A 16,214-nucleotide genomic window follows, 5' to 3' on the forward strand; every position below is an offset into this window, starting at 1 on the left:
GCACTTTCTCAACAAATCACATGGACACAAACCCTCCTTTCAGCATCTGCTTCTACGAAATCCAGGTGGAAACATCCCTTCCTAGCTTAAAATCTGTCCATGGATCACTGCTGCCTGCAGTAAAAAGCCCATGCTTCTTGGCTGTACTCCAGCCTGAGCCCCTGCGCTGCAGTCAGCAGGATTTTCAGTCTGGTAAGTCACTGTGGTTTCCACCACCTGGCATTTGACCTCCAGATACAATTCCTGTCTCCCCTCAATCCCCCACCTCCATCACCAGTCCCACCAAAGCAGGCTTTCAGGCCTGTCTTCCCCTCCCCTGGGTCCCACCTGCTCTCTAGAGCCCTTTCCTTTAGCCCTCCCTACCAATGCCCCACTGTCCCTTGGCACCTGCCAGGGTATAATCTTGTGTGTTCCTTTTCCTTGGCAGAAGCAGGCACAGCTGGCAGGCAGTATTTTTAACCTTACTCAGGCTCAGGGATCAGGTGGCTCAGGTTGCCCAGTCTGGTGACCTTCACTTCCAGAACCTGTGACTGCCAGGAAGGGAGGAGTCAGAACTGAGGCCTGAAGCTGGGCCAAGTTGGGCCTTCAAAATTATCTGGGACCCAGAAACATTTGTTAAGTGAAATGAATGAAAGGTCTTTGCACAAACTGCCAGAGCCATCCCAACTCCCGCCAAACCAAATGTGCAAGAGATTTGGGGGCAATTCTATACATAGCCTGCCAGGCTGTCAGGACAGTTAGAGACTAAGACATGAGCTAATTAAACCCAAGGGCCCAGGGAACCAGAATAGGGTGGAAACCAAAGCTCACCTGCGCTCCCCACACACGGGGCCCAAGAGGGCATTCAAAATGTGAACTTTAATAACAAACAGCAGTCAAGGTAGGGGTTCCCCAGGAACAAGAATAACGGAGCTGGTGCTGGAGGCCTCAAGGGTCCCCACTTCCTCTCCTCCAAGGCCTGGAGGCAGGGAGGCAACGGACCTCTGTAGAGGAGGGGCAGCACCGGGCTCCATGTAATTCCATATATTTGGGACCCTAAGACCCCAGATGCAGCAGCATGTGGAGCAGGGTGGTACCCTGCCTCACCCAGAAGGTCCTGGCAGGGTGTGCAGCCCGGGCCAGGCAGGCAAGCAGGCCAAGGGCTGTGGGGTCAGATGCGGAAGCTTTCCTCTCGGCCATCGATGTGACGGAGCCGCAAGTAGACATCTGTGCCAATGCCCTGCAGGGACTGCAGCCGAAGGGAACCACCGAGGTACTCTGCGTAGGCCCGTGAGGTTGGCAGCCCAAAGCCGAAGCTAGAATGGATGGGGGACAGGACAGAGGCTTCAGAGGCTTGAGTCTCCCGGGGACCCCCACCCTCCTATTGTGGCCAGGTGGGGCCTCACCCGTGCATGGGCCCTGACTGGCCACCACTGTGCAGGTCCAGGTGGCCAAAAAGGGGGCTGATCCGGGGGTCCTGGGTGCTGGCCTCAGCTGTAGTGAAGTGGTAGTCCATAACCCGATCCAGGTCTTTGTGAGCGATTCCCCCGCCCCGGTCTGAAATCCTGGCAGGATGTTGATAACATGGGCTTGGCTCAGCTTTGGTGGGGGCTCACTATCTCCTAAGCAAATAGTGCTAAGTCAGCCTTCCTGCCCCCTCCACCCAAAGATGGAATGTAGTCCACCTGGACCCTTGGGCATTATTTTTTATAAGTGATATCCTTCCATCCTCACTTCTGCTGAGCCACTGGTTGCTTTTATACCTTCTCACAGGATTTTACATTTATTCTCAAGCCAGCATCATGGACTGGTTACTCCTGACTCCTCAGTCCAGGCCTTTCAGTTGCTGACAAGCACAGAGCCCTGGAAACCAGCTGACCCCAGATCCATTCATATCCAGCTCATGGCATTCTCAGAAACAAAGTGTATCTTGTCTCAGGGCAGGGCAGGTATGGCTCAAGGTCATAGAGCAAATCAGAAACAGTGCCTGGAACCCCCATATATCCCAGCTCAACTCCCACTCAGGGCAAACCTGATGACGAGATCGATATCATTGTTGGCGATGGTAATGATCACATCTGGGACATTGTAGGGAGTATCTAGGTGACTCTCCATCGTAGCTCTATGCAGGGAAGAAAGATCAGCAGGTAGTGGTACCCCAGCTTCACCCCTGTTCCTGTCTTGCCCCCTTCCAACATATCCAGCCAGCCCACCTCATGGCATTCTTGAGGAGCTCAGGCAGGATGTAGTCCAGTGGCATAGGGATGAAGGGGAAACGGGCAGCCACATGTCCATTGATGCGGACGCGGGGGGCATTGCCATACTTGTGCTCACACAGGCGTCTGTAGATAGGAGCAAGGGTTCAAACCTAGACCAGTGATTCTCAGATGGAGGAATTTCTGCCCCCACCACCCCTAGAGAAATTTTACAATTTCTAGAGACATTTTTGCTTGCCACAGCTAGGAGTTGTATTAAGTAAAAGCCAGGCACCCTTCTAAAGATCCTAACAAGCATGAGACACCTCCTAAGAATTATCTGACCCAAAATGTTAATTGTGCCACATTTGAGAAAGCCTGCCCTAGACCATGCCCTAGGCAAGGGCTCAGACCCAAGCCTCTGGGCTGGAAGATATCCACCCCCTTAGCTGTTCTAGCCTCACCTGGCAAAGTCCACCCACTTTTCAATAATCTTCTTTGGCGACAGGCGAGTGCAGATGATGCCAACAAAGTCGGGCTGGCAGGAGAAAGAAGTCAAGACTAAGCAGCACCTTGACCCACACCTTGGCCACCAAATGCTTGCAATCTTTGGACCTCTGAAGCAGCCCCAAACCTCTCCCCAGGCCCTTGGCCCAGTCCCCAGCCCAAGGGGGCCCCTGGCTCAGTCCCCTCTGCCCCACCTGATAGGTCTCAGATCCCAGCACCCCACCTTGTCCTCATGCAGCGCCAGATGATGTGTGGCCAACATACGGATCCCAAGCCTTGAAGTCAGTGTCTTGTCCAAGAAGTAGCGGACAAGCTTCTCATCCTGTAAAGAGTGGAGTCTCAGAAACTCTGTACCTTTCCCAGGCCCCCCAGTAGTCTTGGGTGCCCACTGTGCTGCCCCTAACCTCTATGTGCTTCCGGCTCTCACGCAGGCCCTCAGCCAAGAGGGTCACCACATCCTTGTGGTCGTCCAGCAGCTGTCGCACCAGCTGGCAGTACCGGGCCTCATCTGCCTGGTCCTTGATCTATAGGCCACAGAGTCATAAGCATGGATGTTCCAGCCCTGACCTCTCAGCCCCTCACCTTACCCTGGCCCAGCCCTCACCGGAGGGAAGTCTGTCAGCTTCTGGAAGGCACGGATGTACAACTCGTGCTGCAAGGAAGAGGTGTGGGAATTCACAGGGATGTTGTGGGCGCTGGGTAGAGAGCAGCCACCCATGCTTACCCATGGGGATTGCCATCCACCCCAATTCACTTGGTTTAAACTCCCATCATGGCCTTTTAAGCCTCCATGAATATTCAACTTTGGCCTCTGAAGGCTTGGATCTGAGTCTTCTATGGCCCTGAAACCTTTTGGCAGACAAGTCTCTGCCACTCTAGTCCCATCTCCCAATATGCCCCTTGGGCAGTGGGCACAATGATCTAAGGTCCCCTCTAGAGAAACCCATGCCCCCTGAGACCACCTTACCACGTGTAATATGGTGGGGTTGCAGCCAATGATAAAAGGAAGGCTACGAAAACCTTTGATGCGGTGAGCGATCCTCACTGGCAACTCTTGCTGCAAATACCGGGCACTTTTCTAGAAAAGAAGAGGGAAGTCAGGGCCAGGACATGAGTGGCTGGGCCAGAGCTCCAGGGACCAAGAGGGAAATAGGGTGCAGAAATCTTACCAGGAGGTGGCTGCCGTCCTGAGAGCGGCCTGAATAGAGCATCATGGTTGGAGTGAGGCGGACTGAGGGCTGGAGGGGGCAGATGGGCTTTGAGCACTGGATCTGCAACACCCCACCCCCACCACATTAGCTCCACCCCTTCCCTGGACACCCATTCCAGCTCCGGACCCGGCCTCTTGCCAGCTGCGCACCTTCTCCGCTGCCACATCGATGGCCGACTGATTGTAAAAGGAGGTGACAGTCTTGGAGCGCTCCCGTGCCATCTCCACGTGGTGCATATCGGTGGCTGATGTGGAGCGGGCCCGGAGCGACAGTGCAGGCCCCAGTAAGGGCCGGAGTGGAGGCCCGCTCCGGGGACCACTCCCCAGCACGGACGCCAATATCATCGTTCTGCTCTGCCCCTTTGTTTCTTTGTCGGACTAGGCGGCTGCTAGGGGCAGAGGACCAGATACAAGGACACGACCCCGAAACAGGGCAGGGGGTGTGTGTGGGTCCGCAGGGTCTCTTCTCTGACTTCAGCGGCGACAGCAGGTCAAGGATGCTGACAAGCTCAGTCCCCAGGGAACAGTTCCCATCTGTCAGGGAAAGGGAAGGGGTAGTTGTAAAGATCCGAATCTAGACAATCCATCTCTCCACGTGGGCACTGGTATCATCAGACCTGGGCAATCTCTGCCCACCCATTCAACCACCTCCCAAACACATACAGACCGAGCCTGTAAACCTTGTTTTCCGAGGCAATTCTTCAACTTGAGGCTCTATCTGGTGTTTGGAGGGTTGGGGACCCTCAGACTCGTCCAGCCCGAAAACAACGCCCCGCTCCCTATGGTCCTGGGGACCCCCGTTCAGGGGGCGGGGTTGACCCCTACTCAGCGTCCTTTAGACCTGGGCCCCTCGAGTGTGGTCTGCGTATGTGTGGCACACAGTATGGTCCCCCCAACTGCCCCAAAGTAGCGGCCTGGGAGTCGCCGTCTGGGTTTCCCCTCCGCAGGGTCACTTGGTTCGGCCCGTATCCCCCCTATATGGTAGATGCCATCCCGGTCCACGCGCACTCCACAGCCCAGCTCAATGGCGGAGGCTACGAGCGCGCGCCGCCAAGCCCCTGCAGGCAGGGTTGGCGTGGGTTGCTCCACTTACCGCGGTGCCAGGGCCAGGGCCAGGGCCAGGGCCGAGGTCCGAGCGAAACGGCCCAACAGTCCACCGGCCGGGCTAGCCGAGCCGCCTGCGCCCTCTGCCGCTGTGACGTCGCGTGGGCTTTGGGGGCCCGGTGCCTCCTGGGAGTTGTAGTTTGGAGCCAGCCCATACCGGCTACACCCGTGCTCCTGGACCCCCAAATAAATTCCACGGCTCCCTCCACAGGTCTCTCGGAGTTATTTGTGGTCGCCCTGGGTCTCTCTTTCCTGCTTCATAAAATGGGGTTTCTGGGAGCGAAATGAGAGAGGGCGGGAAGATCCTTAGATGCAAAGCACACAGACCAAATTCTACCTGGGTTCTTTCCCTGCTGTCCCAACCTTCTCCTTCCATCTCTTGACTCATTTATGGAAAATCAAACTGCTGGTTCAAACCCCAGCCCAGCACTTACTAGCTGGGACAACTTACTTAAACTGCTCAATGGTCTAGTTTCCATGTTGGTATAACGAGGATGTATCAACCTTGGGGTTGTCGTGTGGATATGTGAGTTTATATATGTAAATTGCCTAGAACAGTGCCAGGTGTGGGATTAGCACTATGTGGTGGGTATGTTACTATTATTCATTCACACCTGCCACACTGATTGGGTAACTTTTCTGTGCCAGGAGAGGGGCTTGGGTAGTGAATCAAATAAGTAGACCCTTCCTTGCCCCAAAGAGAAAGACAGTTTCAGTGTCATTAATCCTGATTAGGGCTGCACAGGATGGAAGCGTTAAATAGGGTCTGGGACATTGGTACAGGTACAACATGAGTAGGACTCAGGAGCCTAAGCTGGAGTGGGAAGGGTATGGCAGGACAGAGAATAGCCTGGACAATCTGCGGATATACCTGCAGCCATGTGGAGGCTAGGAAGGAGAAGGGTCCAAGGGGGTGACCAGAACAAGATCATGAAGGGCAAGGAGTCTGCATTTGTCCTGAGGTACTAAGAAGTCACTGAGGGTTTTAATTCAATCTGCTCATTAGACAGAACCCTCTGGCAGTAGTGATTGGGAGAGTGGGAGTCAGTGAAACCAAATGCAGAAAGACAGTGAAAAAATAATTACTTTTTTCAAGCAGGAGATGATTGGGGAGAGACTTTTCAGCATGTGTGTGTTTGTGTGTACTTGGATTTGTACTGATTGGATTTTTCTTTACCGTGGTTATGTATTTTCTAAATATTAAAAAAAATGATATTTATTTTTGAGAGAGAGTGGGAGAGGGGCAGAGAGCAAGACAGAGGATCTGAAGCAGGCTCTGTGCTGACAACAGAAAGCTCAATTAGGGGTTGGAACTCATGAACCGTGAGATCATGACCTGAGCCAAAGTCGGATGCTCAATCGACTGAGCCACCCAGGAGCCCCTTTTTTTTAAGTTTTAAATTAATATGGTGTTAAGTGAAGCAGGCAACATCTTTGGAGCCCAAAGTCCGTCTTTAAACTTCAGCAGAGGTGGGACCCTTCACTGTGGCTGACCTGCCTGAGGAATTGGGGGAAGGTGGGCATAACCATGAGGATAAGGTTCCCTGAGTCTCTGGATTTCCTCTGTTCCCCCTCATCCCCACACCATTCCCATCCTTTCTTTCCCAGCATCGTGGCAATATCCCGGAGGGGGGCCAGAAGGTCACTCAGCTCTGGAGGCAGGCACGGCTTGGGCTGGTGGAAGAAGGAAGAAGGAAGGGTGGTTCGGTCGGGGGTGGGGTGGAGTGGAGGGTTTGGGGGGGGGGGGCGGGACAGCACGCGCAGAGAAGCAGAGGACTCAGAGTGCTTGCAGTGTGCCAGAACTCGGCGCTCAACGCGGCCGCGGCGTGCACCGGAGCACAGATGCCGGTGGCGTCTTGGCAGGGCTTCACCCCTTTTAACCATGAGCGCTAGACCAGCCCTCGGCCTTAACTCGTTGCTGCCACCCGGCGGCGGAAGCTGGAAATACACTCTAGAGTTTCATAATACAGAGCTCACCGTTGCCCAGGCACTCTTCTATGAGCCTTATGTGTATTAATTTCATCTTCGTAACAGCCCTCTGAGGCAGGTACTATTGTTATCCTCATTTTACAGAAAGATTAAAATACATGTTCCCCTCTTTCCTCTCTGTCCTTTCCTCCCACATGCACTGGCTTCAGCCACTCTGGCCTCCCTGTTGCTCCCTAAACATACCAGTAACATTCCACCTCAGAACCTCTCACTGGCTTTCTCTCTACCTGGAACACCCTTCCCCAAGATATCCACATAGCTTACTCCCTCACCTTCTTCAAGCTTCTGCCCAAATGTTAACTGAATGAAGCCCACCCTGACCATCCTGTTCAAAACTGCAGTCACCTCCATTCCCCTCACTCTGCTCTACCTTTTATTTGTAGCACTTATCACTAACAACATACCATATATTTTATGTATGGATGATATTAACTGCTCACTTTTTTCCTCCTCTTCTACAATGTAAGACCAAAGCATGACTATTTGTCTGGTTTCCTAATTTATCCCAAGCTCCTAACACAATCCCCTGGCACATAACATGTGCTCAATAAACATTTGTTAAATAAATGAAGGAGATTTGGGGCTTTATCTTCTGAGCTATTGAAATGGGACACTACTTAAAGGCAGAAAGTGACAGAACTACATCATCTTTTTTTTTTTTTTTTAAATAAACTCCAGGCCAAATGCTGGGCTTGAACTCACAACCCTGAGATCAAGAGTCACATGTTCTACCAACTGAGCCAGCCAGGTGCCCTACCTCATTATTTTTTAAATGGATCACTTTGATTGCAGTATGGAGAATCAATCTGTGGATGCTGGACAAGTATTCCTGGGAGACCAGTGAGGAGACTACTGTATTTATCTAGGTGGGAGGTGATGGTAGCTTGGACCAGGGTAGTGGTCTGCATAGATTACAGGGATTGAGAAAATAGTCCAAGAGGAGTGGCTTAGGTGGATGGAGGGGCCATATTTAAAATGGGAAACTCCAGAGAAGGAACAGGTTTGGGGAAATGTAAGGGGTTCACTTTTGGGTGCATTGCATTGCATCTCATTGGCCTATGAGGCATCCAGATGGTGACATCTAAGAGGTGTTTCTCTGGGGTTTGGAGCCCAGGAGACAGATCTGGTCAGAGGTTGGAAGTTGTGACCTGCAGGAAGTAAGAGAAGACAGGGGAGAAAATAATGTTGCCCCGTGTAGCAGTTTGTATTTCTGAAAATGGTCCGCCCCACATGAACTTCTTAGAATATGACTTTGACACTTCTCAGATCAAGAGATGGAGTTCTGGGGTGCCTGGGTGACTCAGTCAGTTGAGCATCCGACTCTTGATTCTGGTTCAGGTAGTGATCCCAGGGTTGTGGGATCAAGCCCCGTGTTGGGCTCTGTGCTGAGCGTGGAGCCTGCTTGGGATTCTCTCTCTCTCTCTCTCTCTCTCTCTCTCTCTCAAAAAAAAAAAAAAAAGAAAAAGAAAGAGAGAGAGAGAGAGTTCCATGTTCCTCCCTTTGGAACTGAGGAGGCTTCTGTATAGTGAAAGGGATACTATGTGACTTTAAATGCACCGGGTGGCTCAGTCGGTTAAGCTTCTGACTTCAGCTCAGGTCATGATCTCTCGGTCCGTGAGTTCCAGCCCCATGTCAGGCTCTGTGCTGACAGCTCAGAGCCTGAGCCTACTTCACATTCTGTGTCTCCCTCTCTTTGCCCCTCCCCCACTCATGCTCTGTCTGTCTCTGAAAAATGAATAAACCTTTAAAAAGTTTTAAATAAAAGCTAAATCATAAAAAATGATGCAGCTTCCACTTGGCTCCCTGGAGCACTTGTACTAGAATCCTGAGCTCCCATGTAAGCAGTCTGACTGCCCTGTATTAATCAACTATCACTGTGTAACAAATTATTACCACAACATAGCAGCTCAAAGTAACAAACATTTATTATGTCACACAGTTTCTTTGGGGCAGGAACCTGGAAGCAGCTAAGCTGCATGGTTCTGGCTCATGGTCTCTCATGAAGTTGCAATCAATATGTTGGTTGAAAGTACAGCCATCTGAAGGCTTGACTGGTGCTGGAGAATCCAATTCCAGGGTGGCTGTCTCACATGTTTGGCAAGTTAATGCTGGTTGTTGGCAAAAGGCTTTAGTTCTTTACTAGGTGGACTGTTTCCTTGGGCTGCTTAAGTGTCCTCATAACATGCCAACTGGCTTCACCCAGAGCCAGTGATCTAAGAGGAAGCAAGGTGGAAGCTGCCATATCTTTATGACTTAGCTGTGAAAGTGACACACTATAATTTCTGTATTATCCGACAGGCTCAGGTCAACCTTGCCTAGCATGGGAAGAGACTACACAATAGTGTGAATACTAGAAAATGGAAATCATTCAGAGCAATTTTGAAAGCTGACTATTGTAGCCTGGGGGCTGCTATGCTGGGAGGAAGCCCAAACTAGTCCTTATAGAGAGACTACATGGATCTTGAGACTACAAAGAGAGAGAGAGAGAGAGAGAGAGAGAGAGAGAGAGAGTCAGTCTGGGTGACTCAGTCAGTTAAGCATCTGACTTCAGCTCAGATCATGATCTCATGGTTTGTGCGTTTGAGCCCCGCATTGAGCTCTGTGTGGACAGCTCAGAGCCTGGAGCCTGCCCTCCCCCACTCCCATTCTGTCTTTCTTTCTCTCTCTCAAAAATAAATAAACATCAAAAAATTTTTTAAAAAGAGAGAAAGAACTGTTAGGTTCTCCCTCAGCTACTTCAATCTCTCATTGTTCCAGCATTAACCATCATCTGACTGCAAATATGGGAGCCAGACTCCTCAGCCAAAATTCTCTTTCCAAATTCCTAACCTATAAAATATGTAAGAGCAAATAAAATGACTGTTATCATTTTAAGCCATTCTTTTTTTGTGTGGTGATTTGTTGAACAGCAGTGTGTCCTCAATGATTCCCACCTTCTGGTACTCATACCACTCAGCAGTCTCTTCCCACACTGAACAGGGCCGACCTGACCCCACAGGATAATAGAAAGAGAGGCCTAAGTCCTAGCCCTCTGTATTGGTTTCCTATCACTGCTGTAACAAATTACCACAAATTTAGTGGCTTAAAACAACATGAATTTCTTGTCTTATAGTCCTGCAGTTCAGAAGTCCAACATGGGTCTCACTGGGCTAAAATTAAGATGTCAGCAGTTCCTTTATGGACACTCTAGGCAGCATCCATTTCCTTGCCTCTTCCTGCTTTGCCACTCATACTCCTTACTTCATGACCTCCTTCCTCCATCTTCAAAGCCAGCAACATTGCATCTCTCTGTGCCTTTCTGCCATAGTCCCACCTCCCTCTGACACCCTTCTTCACTTTTTTATGTTAAATGTTTATTTTCAAGGCAGGGGAGGGGAAGAGAGAGAAGGGGACACAGAATTTGAAGCAGGCTCCAGGCTCTTCACTGTCAGCACAGAGCCCGACATGGGGCTCGAACCCATGAACTGTGAGATCATGACCTGAGCCTAAGTCCGATGCTCAACAGACTGAGCCAGCCAGGTGCCCCTGTCCTTTTTCACTTTTGAAAAAAAAGTTTATTTTTTTTGTAATCTCTACACTCAAGGTGGGGCTCAAACTCACAACCCTGAGATCAAGAGTCTCGTGCTTTTCTGACTCTGCCAGTCATATGCCCCCCACCCCAGCCCATTTTCACTTTAAGGACCCCTGTGATTATATTGGACCCATAGGATAATATTTTAAAACCAGATTAGGGGCGCCTGGAAGGCTCAGTCAGTTCAGCATCTGACTCTTGATTTCAGCTCAGGTTATGATCTCACGGTTCGTGAGATCGAACCCCACATTGGGCTCTAAGCTGAAAGCATGGAGGCTGCTTGGGGTTCTCTCTGTCTCCTTCTCTTTGCCCCTCCTCTGCTCACTTTCTGTCTCTATCTCTCAAAATAAATAAACTTTTTAAAAAGTTTATTAAAACCAGCAGATTAACAACCTTAATTCCATCTGCAACCTTAATTCCTGTTTGCCATGGAATCTGACATATCCACCGGTCCCAGGGATTTGAACATGGGCATCTTTGGGAGCTGTTATTCTACCACCATGCTGCCTAGAAGAAGAAGAGTGCCTCTGAGAAGGAACTGCCACAGAGAGAGGAGAGCCATCAGGAAAGTGAAATATCACAGAATCCAGAGAAAGTTCCTGGGAAGGAGTGCTCAACAGTGACTAATACTGTTGAGAGGTCAAGAATGATAAGAACTCAAAAATATCTATTGGAGGGGCACCTGGCTGGCTCAGTAGGAAGAGCATGTGACTCTTGATCTCGCAGTGCGAGTTCGAGCCCCCAACTTTGGGTGCAGAGATTACTAGAAAATATATCCATATATAGATATATACAGATATATCCATTGGATTTAACATCCTGGTGACATCAGCCATCAGTTGTCAAGGGAGTGTTTGGGAGCAGGAGCTAGTTTATGTTGTGCTGGGCTGCAAGGAAGAAGTGAGGAAGTACAGACTGGAAGTGTAAAATCTTCCCAAAAACTTGATTGTGAAGGGAGATTTGTCACTGTTTCTAAAATGGGGAAAGAGAACCGAGTTTCAATGCAGATGAAAAGGAAGAAGAGGTATAGGAGAAATGGGTCATCAATAGATGCCATTATTGCGATGGAAAGAGCACAGCTAGCCTACCCAACAAAGGCTTGTAAAAGAGGGACTGTTGGGTTGATCCAGACTCAGGTTTTGCCACAATAAAACAGAGGTTAGGATAATGTCAAGGGTGTGGCGGTGGTGATGGCGCTGGGAATTTGAGGAAGAGAGAGACTGGTCGGCAGGAGGGGCTGATGAGGCAGGAGGGAATGGTTGAGCAAGCACTGAGGATTGGAGATTATAGTGCTAATAGTATCTGAAATAATAATTTCAGGGAAAATGCTGGTTCTTGATCGGACCGCAGTATTCGCTGGATTCCCTGATCCGCTGGTCTCTAGGTCCTGGATGTTCCAGTGCTTCGAACAGAGTCTGGCATAGCCTAAGCGCTATACTGTTAGCCACATTAATATAATTTTTTTTTTTTTTAACTCGGAGACTCCATTTCCCTTGAGGCGCTGCGGCCGCTCGGACTACTACTCCCATCATGCCTGACAGGCCTTGTGCTCGGTAATTACCCCTAATCCCTAATCTAGTTTTTCAGTCCCAGCATTCCTCCCTGTTTTCCTACCTTGCCAGCACGCCCATCAAGTACTAGGAACAACCAGTGGATCAGGGAGTGCGAGACCAGTCAGGCCAATCGCCCAGTCAGAGGGGCGGGAGAGGGCGTGGCCACATCCTGCCCCGCCCCTGCTCCGTGGCTTGTTCCCTCCGGGCTGGCGCCTCGGGAGGTACCGTAAATCATGGGCGCTACCTGGAAGAACCCTGGATGGGTGCGGCTCGCGCTCTGCCTCGCGGGCTTAGTGCTCTCGCTCTACGCACTGCACGTGAAGGCGGCGCGCGCCCGGGACCAGGATTACCGCGCGCTCTGCGACGTGGGCACCGCCATCAGCTGTTCGCGCGTCTTTTCCTCCAGGTGCGAGCGGGAGTGGGAGGCTTGGGGGACTGGGCTGCTTGTCCTAGTGGCCACGTTGCCAAAAGATTCTGGAGCCTGGGATCGGGATCCCTGGGAGCGGACGCATGGGGGCGGTGCTGCTCGAGGGGGCGTTGCCTGGCGAAACTTTGTGTCTGAGTTAGGAGTGTGGGGCCTGGGGCTGGGGCTACAGATAGTGCCGGGCGCTGGGGTTATTATAGGGAGAAGCACGTAGATCCTAATGCCAAGGAATAACGGTACCCGGGCAGGAGGGGGAATGGGATAGTGTACAGGGACTGATGATGGTCTTGAGGTCTTGGGGATGGCCGTAACAGGATAAGGTGGTTAGGTCTGGCTATGCTTGAGGGCCTGGCTATGCTCGAGGAGGGGAGTGTGTAGCCAGGGAACTGGAGATTTAGAGGTCCAGGGCAGTGAGATTCTGCAGTGGATTCCCAGTCTCTGGTAGCACTATAAAGCCAAGTCAACCCTTCTACCTACCTTGCCATCTTAAGAATTACTGAAGGTCTAGGATGAAAAGAGGGGTGTATGGTGGAGCCATGGCCATGCCTGACCTGGCCTAGGGATAGGATAGGGGCAGTGACGTGGAATCCTGAGCTAGCCAGGAGGCCTTCGAACCTTGGACTCAGGAGGGCATTGGGCAGGGTGGGGCGGGGGGAGGGAAAGTACAGCCTGGGTGGCTTTTTGGAAATCACCCCTCCAGGACGCACTGGGTTGGCACTCCTAACCTGAGCCCTCCCCTCCACCAGGTGGGGCCGGGGGTTCGGACTGGTGGAACATGTGCTTGGCCCGGACAGCATCCTCAATCAATCCAATAGCATATTCGGTTGCATCTTCTACACATTACAGCTGTTGTTAGGTGAGTGGCCCCGCCCATTCCCTGCAGGCCCCACCTCCTCTTCCTAACCGGCCCCTTCCCCCTTGGCCAGTCCATCCCCATTCCTTATAATCATGGTGACCCAGACACTTGACAGCAAGCTACTCATCACTGAACACCCTGTGGGCAGGAACTAACAAGTGTTTCACTTGGTTTACTTACTATCAGAGCCAAAAGCGCCCTTAAAGTCTTCCTAGGACCCCAGTTTTATGGAAAAGACTCAGAAGTTACTCTCTGGGAGGAATCCAAGGGCTGCTTCTCTTTCATTTCATGTAGAGCTCAGCAGGAAAATTCACTATTTGGGTTCCATGGATCAATGAACAGATAGGAGAACCAAGGCCTTGGTGAGGCTCATCAGAGCCTCTCAGTTTGGAGATTCTTCCCCAGCAGCCCCTGATATCTAGGTGGTACCATGAAGTCAAGGCAGTATTCTAGAGGTGGCCAGTCCCTGAAGCCCATGCCTGAGCCTTGTCTGCCTTGCAGGTTGCCTCCGGGCCCGCTGGGCATCTATCCTGCTGGTGCTGAGTTCCCTGGTGTCTCTTGCCGGTTCTGTCTACCTGGCCTGGATCCTATTCTTCGTACTCTATGATTTGTGCATCGTTTGCATCACCACCTATGCCATCAATGTGGGCCTGGTGGTACTCAGCTTCCGGAAGGTCCAGGAACCCCAGGGCAAGGTCAAGGGGCACTGAGCCTTCACCCAAGCCAGGCTGACCTCATGCTCTGCTTTGGCATGTGAGCCTTGCCCAAGGGGGCCCTGTCTCTGTCCTTATAAAAGTCTGCAACCTGACCCCACCATACTCCCACACAGGACAATGGACCAAATGTGCCACACTCTTTCCTCAACCCTAGTGCCTCTGTCTCTCTCCCCAAGGACTGGTTTCCAAAGCTCCTGCCATTGCCCAAGGAGAGAAGGTTCTGAGCAATAAAATTTCTTAAATAAATTAGCTAAGTCTGAGCCATCTGTCTACGAGGAACCCTAGTGTTGAGCCTCCCCCAGTCTTGCCTCCTCTGGAGTGGAAGGATGAGTCAGAGGGAGAGTGGAGGGCCTGCCTGAGAAGGGTGGTTAGTCCCTTCTCCAGCGTGTGGAGTCAGCAAGACCTGGGGCGCCATCGGCCCCTACCCCCAGGAAGCAAGCTGGTGGCTTATCCTTGCTGCCCAACGAGAGCCAAACGTTCTTTCCTGGGAAAGCCAAGCACACACTTGCAAGGGCAAAGTTCTGTCCATGCTTGCTGGGAAGTTCTTCTATAGTCTGACCTTAACCTCGCCAGCTGCCTTATCTACCACCCCAAGCCAGTCCTGGCAGCTCTGGAGGACCAGGGACATGTTTCGAATATTTTTTATTTTTCATGATATATACTAAGCATTTACATGCCAAGCACAATATGACATGTGTTAACTCATAATCTTTATATATCCAGCTGTATGAGGTAGGTACTCTTATCCCTATCTTGATGAGGAAACTGAGGTAGAGAGCGTAAGTAGTTTGCGTAAGATCACACAGCTAGTACTGGGGAGGGGGTTAGGGAGCCCTCAGGATTTGACTCCACCAGGGCCATCTGGCTCCAGTGTCTATGCTCTTTTTTTTTTAATTAAAAAGAAAAAAAATTTTTAATGTGTATTTATTTTTGAAGGAGAAGGAGACAGAGAATGGGCTGGGGAGGGGCAGAGAGAGAGGGAGACACAGCATCTGAAGCAGGCTCCAGGCTCTGAGCTGTCAGCACAGAGCCCAACGTGGGACTCAAACTCACAAACTGTGAGATCATGACCTGAGTCGAAGTTGGACGCTTAACCAACTGATCCACCCAGGCACCCCTCTTTTTTTTTTTAATGTTTTTAAATGTTTTATGTATTTTTGAGAGAGAGAGAGACAGAGACAGAGTGCAAGTGGGGTGGGGGGTGATGAGCAGAGAAAGAGGCAGACAGAATCCAAAGCAGGCACCAAGCTCTGATCTGTCAGTACAGAGCCCAGCATGGGGCTTGAACCCACAAACTGTGAGATCATGACCTGAGCCAAAGTCGGATGCCTAACCGACTGAGCCACCCAGGTGCCCCACCAGTGTCTATGCTCTTAACACAGCTTCCTCTGTGTTGGGGTCAGGTTTCCTGAACAGTTGGGGCTGGCCTGAGTTAGAAGTCAGAAAGAGAAAAAGAATGCACACTGAGTGTTCTTCCCTCCTGATTGAGTCTTCCACCACCTGTAAGAAACGTAGGCACCACTGTAACCCTGTTTCCTGGGGAGGCAGCAGAGATGTGCTGAGATTTTCCAGTCTCATTGCCAGGAAGTAGCAGAGAGCCCCAGCCCTCGATACTCAGCCCTGCACACACCGCCACTGAAGCAAGATGGGAGAAGGTATGTGAAACCCACCTGCACGTGGGTCTGGGGGAGAGGTGGGGAAGCTAAAATAGAGGGACTGGGAGGGTCTGCCCACAGTGCCCTTCCCAGTTCCCAGAGGATGACTTCCATGCTGGGAGCAAGTTTGCTCTATGTTGGACTCTAAGGTTTTTACATTCAACAATTCTGAGTTTTTCAGACAAGGCACGTAGGGGCTAATTGTCCAAGGTCACTCACATAGTACATGGGGAAACTGGGATTTGAACCAAGGCAGTCTGGCCATGGCTGAGGCGCAGAGAGGGGTGGTGAATGGCCCAGGGTAACACAGTCACAACCCCAGAGCTAGGAGCTGCTGGCTCCCTTCTGGCACTTGACTCCTAGCCAACTGGGGGGCGGAGCAGAGGTGGAGCTAGGGAGACCCAGGTGGCCTCTCTGAAAACCAGACTACAGGCGGCAGAGTGGCCTGGAGCAGC

The 16,214-nt window shown here is 51.2% G+C and overlaps 2 protein-coding genes across 3 annotated transcripts; one reads left to right on the forward strand and one right to left on the reverse strand.

Annotated features, from left to right (window-relative positions):
- Positions 1 to 838: 838 nt before the first annotated feature.
- Positions 839 to 5,068, reverse strand: BCKDK (branched chain keto acid dehydrogenase kinase). Its single transcript, XM_047087739.1, has 12 exons — positions 4,985 to 5,068; positions 4,042 to 4,425; positions 3,851 to 3,919; positions 3,649 to 3,759; positions 3,286 to 3,333; positions 3,086 to 3,205; positions 2,905 to 3,003; positions 2,639 to 2,712; positions 2,193 to 2,321; positions 2,012 to 2,101; positions 1,386 to 1,544; positions 839 to 1,295 (listed from the first exon to the last, which is right to left on the reverse strand). The coding sequence occupies exons 2-12, from the start codon at positions 4,234 to 4,236 to the stop codon at positions 1,151 to 1,153; spliced, it is 1,239 nt and encodes a 412-aa protein (XP_046943695.1). The 5' UTR covers positions 4,237 to 4,425; positions 4,985 to 5,068; the 3' UTR covers positions 839 to 1,150.
- Positions 5,069 to 12,217: 7,149 nt separating this feature from the next.
- On the forward strand, positions 12,218 to 14,350 carry VKORC1 (vitamin K epoxide reductase complex subunit 1). 2 transcript variants are annotated; one of them, XM_047087469.1, is made up of 3 exons: positions 12,219 to 12,514; positions 13,279 to 13,388; positions 13,890 to 14,350. In XM_047087469.1, exons 1-3 carry the CDS (start codon positions 12,342 to 12,344, stop codon positions 14,096 to 14,098), a joined length of 492 nt encoding a protein of 163 aa, XP_046943425.1. In that variant the 5' UTR covers positions 12,219 to 12,341; the 3' UTR covers positions 14,099 to 14,350. The 2 variants fall into 2 exon arrangements, with proteins under 2 accessions (XP_046943426.1, XP_046943425.1); XM_047087470.1 differs by lacking the exon at positions 13,279 to 13,388 and having other exon boundaries at positions 12,218 to 12,514; positions 13,890 to 13,995.
- Positions 14,351 to 16,214: the final 1,864 nt, after the last annotated feature.

Source organism: Lynx rufus, unplaced genomic scaffold (genome assembly GCF_022079265.1).
Source record: "Lynx rufus isolate CCGP_SWC_20201006 ecotype Redwood Valley unplaced genomic scaffold, mLynRuf1.p SCAF_23, whole genome shotgun sequence".
Lineage (NCBI taxonomy): Eukaryota > Metazoa > Chordata > Mammalia > Carnivora > Felidae > Lynx > Lynx rufus.